Source organism: Gossypium hirsutum, chromosome D10 (genome assembly GCF_007990345.1).
Source record: "Gossypium hirsutum isolate 1008001.06 chromosome D10, Gossypium_hirsutum_v2.1, whole genome shotgun sequence".
Classification (NCBI taxonomy): domain Eukaryota; kingdom Viridiplantae; phylum Streptophyta; class Magnoliopsida; order Malvales; family Malvaceae; genus Gossypium; species Gossypium hirsutum.
The window spans coordinates 8854420-8866480 of record NC_053446.1 but is presented as its reverse complement, the minus strand read 5'-3'; the positions used below and the strand labels follow the sequence as shown (position 1 = coordinate 8866480).

General features: G+C 31.5%; 1 protein-coding gene across 2 annotated transcripts; it reads left to right on the top strand.

Moving 5' to 3' along the window:
• The first annotated feature begins 8552 nt into the window (after positions 1–8552).
• On the top strand, positions 8553–11602 carry LOC107914874 (DNA replication complex GINS protein PSF1). Of its 2 annotated transcripts, XM_016843922.2 has the most exons (8): positions 8553–8690; positions 8878–8972; positions 9654–9721; positions 10269–10382; positions 10470–10638; positions 10960–11109; positions 11205–11242; positions 11367–11602. In XM_016843922.2, exons 2-7 carry the CDS (start codon positions 8898–8900, stop codon positions 11229–11231), a joined length of 603 nt encoding a protein of 200 aa, XP_016699411.1. In that variant the 5' UTR covers positions 8553–8690; positions 8878–8897; the 3' UTR covers positions 11232–11242; positions 11367–11602. The 2 variants fall into 2 exon arrangements, with proteins under 2 accessions (XP_016699411.1, XP_016699410.1); XM_016843921.2 differs by having other exon boundaries at positions 8666–8972.
• The last annotated feature ends 459 nt before the right edge of the window (positions 11603–12061 follow it).

Below are 12061 nucleotides of genomic sequence, written 5' to 3'. Positions count from 1 at the left end.
AAAAAATTTCTATGAAAATAAAGTAAGATTTTAAATCCAAAAAAAAAATGCAAGTGCTATTTATCATTGGAAATCAACTATGGATGGATGTTAGAAGTGGAAAAAAGCATGGGTACGTGAAGAAATTAAGGTAAGTTGTTTAAATTATTATTATGTAACAGCTCAAGTGTATAATTTGATGTATATTTGTGGATTTAATTTGTATGTTATTATTAATGGAAATATTGTGTTAAAAGTCTGGAAAGAATGATGGATGATTTTATGTTCGTAATTCAGAATAAGCATGGTTGTTAAATTTATTAAGTATCACGAATGGTTATATTATTCAAAGAAATTATTATTGTATGAAAAAGAATATATGATGATTATTTGGAATAAGGAAAGTTGGAACTTAAATAGAATATTTAGTAAATCAAGGATGAATTGAAGTTTGATTAATTATATTAAATAGATTTGAGAGGATTGATATATGTAAAGAATTGCAAATTTCATGAATAAAGTGCTCAATTTTGACAAAACTTGAGTTTGAAGATTGAATTGTAAAATAAGAAATAGGATTTTTAGGGGTTGAATCATAAAATTTTTTAAATTTGGGATTTTAGAGACTAAATCATAAAAATTACAAAATTTGAATTTTAGGGACTATTTTGTAAAAGATTGTAAAATCTTAAGCATTGGGACCGTTTTGTAAATTTTAAAACATTCAAGTATAAATATGGATATAATAATTATATACTTGATTCCATGAAATATTTGGTAAATAAATATACACTAAATTAAATAATAGAAATTTGAAATTGGTAAGTTTGTTTGTTTTTTTTAATAAAACAGTTGGCCTCCATTAATACCCAAGTGAACACAAACAAGGGACATAAACTGTCCCATCAAACACGATAACAAATTATTGAAATTTGTGAGTTAGAATGATTATGATTTGTATGGGATTTAGAATATTTGTTTGAGTTGTGTATATAAATTTGTGATGAATTAGTAAGAATAATTTAAATTAAATCTTAAGGCTATGAAATAAGCATGGATGGTAGATATATGTATAAATTTTGATATCAAAGATAAAATTGAATTTCAAATGTTGAAATCGAGTTCAATAATAGTAAATTAAATGCCTGAATGTTGTGAAAATTTTTAATGTAACATTCCTTATTCGGATATATTACAAGATCGAGTAAAGGGTGTTACAAAAATACCTAATTTTATAGGCCACACTTTCATCCATCCTCTAAAATCAATATATATTTTTATAAACGGGACAAAAATACAAAAATAAAAAAGGGAAGACAAATTTTGTTATTATTCCATGTTTTATGTGTAAGTTGTAAATTTATTTCCTATAATCTAATTTGGCCAATTTTACTTTCTATACTTTTTTAAAATTTTAAAATTTCTATTTTGACCTAAACAATAGTAATTAATTTCGTTAGGTCTAGTTCTACTATTAGTCTCATACAATACTTAATTTATAAATTTTTTATTTATTCTCCAATTTGATAATTTTTAGTTTATATGCTTTTCCTTTTTTTAAAAAGGTAAAATTTCATTAAGACAAACTAAAGTAGAGGTACAAACATACAAACATATTGTCATTTGCATCCCATAATTGACTTTCAATACAAAACCCCCAAGCAATATTATATCAATATCATAAAACCAACAACATAAGAAAAGAAACACACATTAACCACATACACTTAACATATTCGAACCTCTTTTAATCCCAACCTTAGCTAGTCTACTAAAAACATCATTGTCTTCTCTTGGAGTCAATTTTATCATCCACTAGTTGCCTTCACCAAATCTATGGCATGCCATAGTCATATCTTTGAATGTGTTAGACGCTCTAGCTGGGGAAGACTAATTCTCAACAACTTGTGAAAGGCAACCCACTTTTAAATAAATAATGTAAAGTAGACTTCCTTTTTAGCAAGCACCTCTGCATAAGCTAGATTTGATACACTAATATATTTTGAGAAGATAATTAACCACAAACCATTGTGATCTCTGAGGATGTCACCAATCTTAATCGGTTCGAAAATTCCTCTTATTACCCTATCAATTGAATTTTCCTTTAATTCAGTCTCTGTAGGATGATGATATAGCCAACCAGATTGCCTAGCTTCCTACAAGAGATGCCTTAACTGGTGATGTTTTGGCATGGGGACATGCACTGAATAATGTCTATTCCGCTAAACTGGGCTATAATTGATTGCTCCTAAATTCCCTAGGGATGGCCCCCCATAAGGTTTTTTGGAAGGAAATTTAAAGGTTGGGAACTCTTTCCAAGATTCGACTTTTTGGATGGAGACTTGGCCATAGAATTCACCATACGGCTGAAAGATGTGTCATGTTTATTATTGGAGCAGGCCCTAGGTGCCCTAGGTGTGGGGTGCCCAAGGAGGATGTTTTGCATGCTCTAGAGATTGTTCTGTATTGAGAGATGCTCTGACCCTTTGTAGTATTAATAATGATTTGCTTTCTTTGTCCTTTTCAGTGTGATCAATTGGCTAGAGTTGACTATGATGAGGATGTAAAAGCGTTTACTAGCTTTCTAGTGCTCTTTTGGCAACTGTGGGAGGCTAGGAATATGACTGTGATCCAAGGATGTGATGTCTGATGTGGTTTTATGTGCTTAACCCATTTCACCATAACTTTATGGTGCATAACCTTTTGTTCGCACTGATGTTACCTAAACATTCGTTCGTTGCTTGATGGATTCTAGCTTGTGAAGATGTTGTCAAAATCAATGTTGACCTGGCATGAATGTGGAGTCGAGAACTGCTACTTATGGTGCCATTTTTTGCAACCATGAGGGGATAGTGCTTGTCAGCTTCACTAGCATGATTGGTAAGGCTTTTGATGCTCATTTGGCTAGGCTCTTACTTTGTCTTGTGTTGCTCAAAAGGCCATTGAAAAAAGTTTTTCTAGAGATGTTAACTTTTATTATAAACAAGTTTAATGATCGTGCTTTAGATTTATCTTTCTATGGTTGTATTGTTATGGATGCCTTAGGTTTTTGTGAGCCACTAGTGTTTCTCATTGTTTGGCACATTGGTTGATAGATAGGACCAATGTCCCTGATTTTGGTTTGGACTATCCAGATTTCATACACCAATCTGCCTTTCTAACCGCATTTGTATAGTCATATCCAGATATCATAGCTTACCCTTCCATTGATCTCCTCCAATGCCCATCTCCTAGCCCTGCTACATGTCCCCTACTCAGATTAACTTTCAACTCTTCCTTGGCTAGTTTCTGCATCTCAGTTAACTTCAGCTTTGGAATTACTTTGATTTTACTTAAAAAATGCTCTCCAACAAACTTGTAACATGCCCTTTTATTTTTAAAAGTTATTGAGCACCCGTGGGTTTCTATAAAAGTTTTTATCTTGTAAAACTCATCACTATTATCTACAGTAACATATATTCTAAAAGGGCGCCCATCTTCCCTACAACTAGCCTTAGTCCTCTCATTTTCATTCCTAAGATAAATAATATCAAACCTTTTTTTTACTACATACTTTGCTAAAGCAGTCTTGAATTCTTCTAGTCTTTTAAACATCATACCGAGCTCTAAATGTGGGATTGAGTTATTAGGATCGAAACATACATGTCAGTTTCTTCTACAAGCTACCTCACCATCTGAATCACTTCCATAAGACCCCAAATTCGATGAATCGACATAATCATTTCCCCCACATAATGGATCTGAAACCTCACCATTTTTCTCTCCCTTTTCACTACCTTCACCTACATTTGGACCCTCACTGTTAACCTTATTTGCTCCTTCTCTTTGGTTCTTTTTCTTGCGTTTATATTTTCTATACTAAGCCTTAATATTTTTCACCTCTTCATCCTCGGATTCTGCCCCTAAAACCCCTTCACTGCCCAATAAGTTGTCTGCATCAATGGTCCCACTACTTTTAGAACTTTCCCCACTCTCAGCACATGCATCAATACTTTCACCCAACTCTGGCCCCATATTAAATTCCCCACTTAACTCGGTAAATGGTTCCCCAGCCCCATCATTAACTCTCTCATTAAAACTTAATTCGTCATTACAATTTGGTTTCCCAACCCTAATATTTACTTCTCTTTCTCTAGAGGTAGGCAGCAACATGGTATCATCAACAACATTAGGTGTATATATCTACCTCGTGTTCAACATATACATGTATGGACCCTATTTTTCTACTATGACTAATCATTGCTATGAATGATGAATTATCATAACAAACACTAAGTCCCTTACTAAAATCTATCCCGCCCTCATAATATACAAATTTCCTCATAGCTCTATACCTAGCTTCCACTACCATCTCACACAAAGTGTAAGAACACAAGAAATCTAGTTCAAAATCCCATTGCAGCACTTCCCCTCCTACGTAGGCTACACAAGGGTTTGTGACAAAAGTTCCAGCCAAGTGTATATGTACCACACATTTATCCCAAGATATAATAAAACACTGCACATACATAATATAAACTGTAATATACATACATGATATACATACATATTATAAGCAGTAATAAACATAACATAACATACATACATAAACAATAATATACTACATAATATACATACATAACTGACATAAATACATAACTGACATAAATAGACAGTAATATGCATATCATACATAATATACATACATAACAGACATACATAAAAAGCAATATGCATAACATACATAATATACATACATAACAGACTGACCTTTCAGCCTCAATCGGTTTAAACTTAAAAAAAATTACTTCAGTATGGACTTCTTTGCATACACATGAATGCCAACGGAAAACAAAAATTAGAAATTAGTTATAATACGAATAAAATATCTAAACAAAAACAAAAAGTTGTTATAATAAGAAAAAATTGTTAAATATTCTTTAAACCAGAAAACCGAACATTCCCAATAAAAAAATTGCCACTTTCTGAGAATAAGTCAAAAACAAAAAGTTTCTATTTTAAAAAAACACACAATAAAAAGCACATCGATGATGAAAAATGCGTTCTATATGGGTAAAAAAGTAATGCAATCAATAAAAAGTTATGCTAAGTAATCAATGACGCAAAAAAATCTAGAAAGGTTAAGTCAAATACCTGTAATCAATGATGAAAATAGGACAATCTTAATCGAAAAGGCTGACTAATCGGTGATGAAACAATGTTTCTTTCAGTGAGATGGTGAAGAATTTTTCAGATGGTTGGGTAATCGAAAGGGTTTCTCAGATGACTAAAAGATGGAACCGAAAAGCTTTCTCACACAAATATTAAAGGATGGAAACGGGACTAGTGAAAGGATTCAATGTCAATAAAATAAAATCAAATATGGCTTTTTTATGTTCAAGAATAATCCAAAAGGTTTCTTAAACAATCGAAAAGATTTTTGTTCCAATTGATTCAGTAACTGATGGAAAACATTTAGTTGTTTTTTTTGTTATTTTAATAAATGATGTTTTTAATTCTTTTTTTTTCAAATGAGTCGGGTCAACACGGGTCAAAAGGGTCTTGGGAGTCTGACACGTGGTGGCACGTGAGTGGCTAGCAATATCTTAACGCCGTTAGGCTCCGGTACCAAACTAGTGGATGGAAAAAAAGTTCGGATACCAATCTGGGACAAAAAAAATCATATGTAACAATATGAGAGAAGTGGACAAACTTGAGTACTAATTTTATATTTAACCCTTTTTAATTTTATTTGGTCTTTGCATAATTCTTTTTGTCTTCATCCCTGACTTATTGTGCTAGATTTAGGATCTGTTTGATTGACGGAATTGATTTTCCGGAAAATCATTTCCAACTTTTCCAGCGTTTGATTGGCGGAAAACATTTTCCATTTAGAAAATAAACTCCAAAACAAGGGAAAATGGGTTACATTTTAGGGAAAATGTCTTACCCTTTCAATTTCCGTAAGACATTTTCCGTGCTCTCCTCTCTATCGCCTCCTTCATTCCTTCCTTCATTTCCGGTAGAAAATTGCTTCTGTTTATCGATTTTCTAGTAACTTGTTTTTTTAATTATTCAATACTTGTTTTTTAACACAATTACAAATAATTTATTTGATATTAGTTTTTTTCAATTTATAACGATTAATATTGTAGCTTAATAATTGAGTATTATTATAAATAAATCATTGCAATATATGTAAAAACAATTTAAAATATAAAAATTTATTAATATATATTAATATATGTAAAAATAACTTTTCCGGAAAATATTTTCAGGAAATCTGCCAAACAGCAGAAAATATTTTCTAGTAAATCATTTTACAGAAAAGTAAAACATTTTTCAGAAATCATTTTACGGAAAACATTTTACTGGCAATCAAACAGACCCTTATTGACCATTAAGAATAAAAAAAAATTGAAAATTGACAAGCAAGAAGTTTTAATTTACAATACATATTTTTAAAATATTATAAAAATAATATAAATATGATTTAATTTTTATTTTTATAATATCTAAATTTGTAAAATAATGATATATTTTGAATGATGTTACATAAAAATATGATATGAAATAAATTTAAAAATTTAAACATATAAAATCAAATATAAAAGTGTAGGATGTGACGATTAAACCATAAAAATAATATTATTGAAAAAATAATTATAAATCTCAAAAGTTTAAATTTTTATAAAATGCGATTCCTTATCATCATTCATCATCTATTAAAACAAAGGCATGTTTTGTAATAAAATTAATGATATGTGGTGCCATGATTGATCAAATAATCAAAAGGAAAAAGGAAAGGGCTCATTGATAATGACAACAAACTAGACCTTGTTGGCCTTTTGTCCTTTACAATTAGAAAATGTTGCATGAATTTACTTACTTGAGTAATTCGTTGAAATTTGGGTTCTAACCAAATTATTATTATTCTTAGCTCATCATTCCAGTGTTGAAACTTCTTTACTCAGTGGGCATGTCATTCTTGAAGGTTGAAGCCATTGGTCAAAGTTTTCTTTTCTTAATCACATGATTGAATTATATGAGAAGTTATTGGTGCGCGATAATAAAAATAATTTTATGACAAACTAATTGATAGATAGTTTCAGGTACGTTAGAATGTCAATTTTTTAAAGTTTTTTTTTTTACTTTACCTACAAAAATGGTTGACAAATGAATCCGAAGCCTAATAACTGTCTATGTTTTGTACTGACAAAAACAATTCATCGAGCATTGAGCGAAGGCAAGAGTAACAAATTCTATAAAGAATTTCTGTAACAGTTCTTCATAAAATAATCTTTTAATATTAGAAGGTGGGGAGTTTTTTTGGATGTGTCTTAGCATGTGTTGCAAATGACATTTGTCTCTTATTTATAGAAATTCTAATGTCTCTTTTTAGAGACATAACTATCCAATAAATGTCTACTTAGATAGTCACATCCACAACATAATTATTCATTAGATATTATTTGAATAACCATATAACTATTTGTTAATAATCTAGTACAATAACAAAAGACATAACTCATCACTTCTGAATAGTAATAACTCTTGATTTGGTTACTTATAACCTTTCATTTGGAGCTACTGGAATACTATATAAATATATATCTTGAAAATGTTCTAACGACCTACTTCAATTTCCAAAATATTTTAGATTTTGATAATCTTGGAAATCAATTGCATAAATGAAGGTGCCTGATCACGATTGAATTTAATGAAAACATGTTAAAGTTAATCGAAGTTGCATGATAAACTATGTTCTGAACCAGCTATTTTATTTGATTAACTAAACACATCTCACACAATGATTTTAACACCAGTCAGTGCACATTATCTCGGAACACTATCATAGCCATCTGTTTGTAACCTCTTTTCATGAGTAATGTTAGAGTCAAACCCTTAAACTCCTAAAAGTGGCTACACTCACATAGGTATATCTCATCAAGAATGTTCATGTAATTAAGAGTATAATACTCATCATTCCCTTTACCATTATGGGTACCTTGTGATGATATATTATACATTATTTTATAATGCTAGCAATCACATACAGACGATGTACTTTGTCTTTGTCTCATTGAACTTAAGATTTGATGTTATATCATGGACGACTCGAATATAATAGGCTTGTACGTCATCCCTAAATTTCAAATTTTCAACATAGCTATGCTAATAATGTATATCACGTGGTGAAACTTCATATTTATTTGTGTCTTGAAATTTCATAAGGCCAACACTCCCACCATGTTCAATTATCCATTCTTTAGCCAAAGAATGCTATCAAGGATATTGTTTGTACAATTATGAATTTACACTGATAACTTTATCTTTTCTCATCATGATGGTTTAATATTTATTTACTTTATGCATTTCTTTATATCCAAGAAATTAAATATTATAAAGATAATAAAACATTACCTTTACTATTACAGTATTACACTATGGATTAACATTTAAATTAAGTGCAATTTTATGATTTATTTATTTTAACAAAGAACAAATTAACTTTATATCAGTCTTATTTTTCAATAAGACAGAGACAGAATAAAGCCTACTATAGGGACAGTGATCCAAGTATGAATACTTGGCCCAAAACCCTTCAATGGCGCTAAATTTAAAAATTAAAACATCACCCGCCAAATTCTCCACCCTACTTTCAGATCCAAACAAAACAAAACTTAGTTTTTTTTTTTTTCACTTTATCTTCTCCCAAACACCCAAAATAGGTATTTAAAACTTCATTTTTCAGTTTCACAGAAACCCATTTTTTACTGTTTCTTTGTTCTCTCTGTTCGCGTAGTTCTTAAATCATAATCATTTGCTTTATTATTATTATTATTATATATAAATTTTTAAAAAAATAATTATGCTACATGTTCGGAGAAATGTCTCAAAGAAAATTGGGTTTTGAAGGTAAAATATATAATTGAAAGATGCACGGAAGAAAGGCGTACGAGCTGGTGAAAGAGTTTGCCGATGGTGAAAAAGGGCATCTCAAGATTTTCAATGTAAGGCTCTTGGCTTGCTCATTTTATTTTGTTGAAATTAGTTTTAATTGCACATTTGAAATTAGTTTTAATTGCACATTTAAAATGCTTCAGGGTTGAACGAACAAAGTTGAATAGAAAATTTGCTTGATGGGCATGCTTTTTTCTTTGAATTTGGGTGTCTTTCATAGCACTATTTGCTTAAGTTATAGGCTAAATTACAATATTTCTGAAAATCGGCTGTTTATTTCTCAAAGTGACGTTAACTCTGGAGGATCAAGTTTTTGGATCTTTAAAATTCTTAGTAGTTTAGTTTTAGATATATTCTTTACATGATCGGTATAGATTCCAAGATTTTAGCACGTCAATAACAGCATAATTTTGAGAACATTTTCTTTTTGCTGTGTGAAATGGTGAGAGAATTCTTGTATTCATCAATTTTCAAGACAATTTTCCTTGAAAAGTGTCAATTTTTGTTGGAATGCATCCATCTTTTCTTTTCCTGATTTGCCTGTCCGCCTTTCCCTGGGCCTGCCAGCCCCCAGTTTTATTGGTATTCAAGCACTAACTCATTATACTCGCTGTTCTTGAACCTTCAGCTAGAGGGATTCTTTTTTTTTCTTAATTAACGTTTGTGTCAAAGTTCTATTCATGCTGAGTGTTTTCTTCCTATTTATTGTTGTATGGGATGTGATCATGCAGAATGAGCTGTTTGAACGAGTGATTGAAGAATGCAATGAACATCATAATGCACTTCAGTCATTGATAAGGTAATTCCGTTTTGCTACTTTGCTTCTTTATCCTTTTGTTTTTGTTGGTCCTTCCTAATCCCCTCAGTTTGTAATTACATCCGCTGAACTTAGGTGGTACTGCCTTGTCCATTCTTTAGTCAACCGACCAGCATCTGATTTAACCTCTATGCTCCAAGTGTCTCATAGCACCTTCTATAGATTTAATTCTCTATATTCTGGAAATTTCTTTAAATAAAAAAGAAAATAATCTTGGATATGATGGTAGTTAAAACTTTAATGTAGCATTCGTGTTAACTAGTGGACTTTTATCTTTATTCTCAATTCTATGCATACTAATTCCAGTAGGTTGTATATATGAACTTTTACCAGATCTTGAGGTTGAAAAGTGATTGCAATGAGATATTCTGTCTAAAGTTTTTGGTTGCGCTGACACTGCAGAACGTACAATGCACTCTTTGAGATGCCTCTTATTTTCATTTTGGGGAGAATGGTTGGGTTTAGAGTTTAGTAGCGAATTTCCGTTGCCCAAATATTCAGCTCCTTAACATGATTTATGTTATGATAGGAAAATGCAAGAGGAGGGACTGGAAGTCCAAACGGCTAGAAATGCAGACCACTATGGAGCACTCATTCACCACCTTTCTCTAATTCGCAACAAGCGTTGCCTAATGGCATATGTGTAAGTTTCTCACACCTTATGATGTCATTCCCTAGTTTACATGTTGAGATGCGGTTTCTTACCATAACCTACTATTTTTTTACACAGGTACAACCGAGCAGAAATTATAAGAGAGTTGGCATGGAAAGTAGGTTTGCTTCATGAACTTCCAGGTGAAATTCAGGAAAAGTTCAGTGACTCAGAAGAACAGTATTTCAAAGATCATTCTAAGTCTTTGAAATCATACATGTCACAACTGAGCCTTGATGTGAATGTGGTAAGGTCTCTCTTATGAATTAAACACTTTACATGTAAGAACTTACAGCTCTGGGGTATCTCAATGCAAACCTTTGATTAAAATTTACAAAGGGAACCCTTTAGAATATTATTTAGTTATTGATGTTACAACTAACAAATATACTGTTCCAATAATGAAAGATTCTGGTAAGTCTAAACCGTATTTAAGCAAGTAATTGCAATGTAGTTAAACAGGAAACGGACTGTCTTCCACCATACAGATTTTATTCTCTCAGAAAGCATTATAAAGCATCTGTCACTGTTAATTAGATTGCAATGGCTAAACTGCTTGGTTTGTTAGGATATGGTGCCTCCAAAAGATCCCTACATCAAGGTAAGGGTGCTTGAAGATTTGGGTAGTGGAATAATTCTCAGTGATAAATCTGCCAATTTTGCTCGTCACTCAATGCACTTTCTCAAACGAACTGATGCCGAGCAATACGTTGCACGGGTGGGTGGCATTTTCCAGTTAGTTAGCTTTACTTGTATCATGAGAAGGGACTGTATATCCTTATTGATTTCTAATTATTTTCCTTGTATCAATAGGGCTTAATGGAGGAGCTGACAGGCTGAACCTGAAAGAGGTATATCTATGATGCATTCTCCCTCTTCTTAGGATAAAGACGTTTCATACTAATATTAATTCAGCAGCCACTACAGCACCCTAATACCAGACCTGTTTCTTCATTCTTTGTATGTGCACTCTAGCTCTTGGCAAGACTGATGTACCTTGAACAAGAAGAAAGAGAAGAAAGTTTTAGGTTATATTGTATCTAGATTATTTTCTGGTAATTGGTTTAAATAGTAACTAGAGAGGATCAATGTAAGGGACTTGGAAGGCTGCATAACATCCAAGACAAGGTGATAGAACTGTGAGTTATCTGATATTTATTGCTCGACTCAAATAGCTTATTAAGTTTTTTTAATTAATATTACTTTCACCATTCTCATTCCCGGGTTACTCTCTTCTTAAGGTGGATCAATAATTCATGGTTACGAAACTTTTTAAGCAAGCTGGAATTAATTCTGGATGGCCACTAGCCATTGTGCCAATCTCATTTGCCATAACCCTGCAACTTGTATTCATAAATGATGATTTTGAGGGGCAACACTAAAACAAATAGCCAGGCGTTAAAATTTAGAACGACGCTGATATCCATTATTATAATTGTGAGATTAGGTGGTATAGATATTATTTGAATTGACACATTTGTCTAGGTGGAAAAGAAATATATATATACAGAAGGGAATAGGGTTTTTCTTTGGGGTGATTTTTTTAAAAAAGAGAACAATTTTTTAAAATATATTGTTTTAATTTAAAATAAATAAAAAAACCTCTAATAAATATGTGTTTTTATAGAATTTTATTTTATGTAGTTTAATTAAAGAGGTGTTTGCTCGTG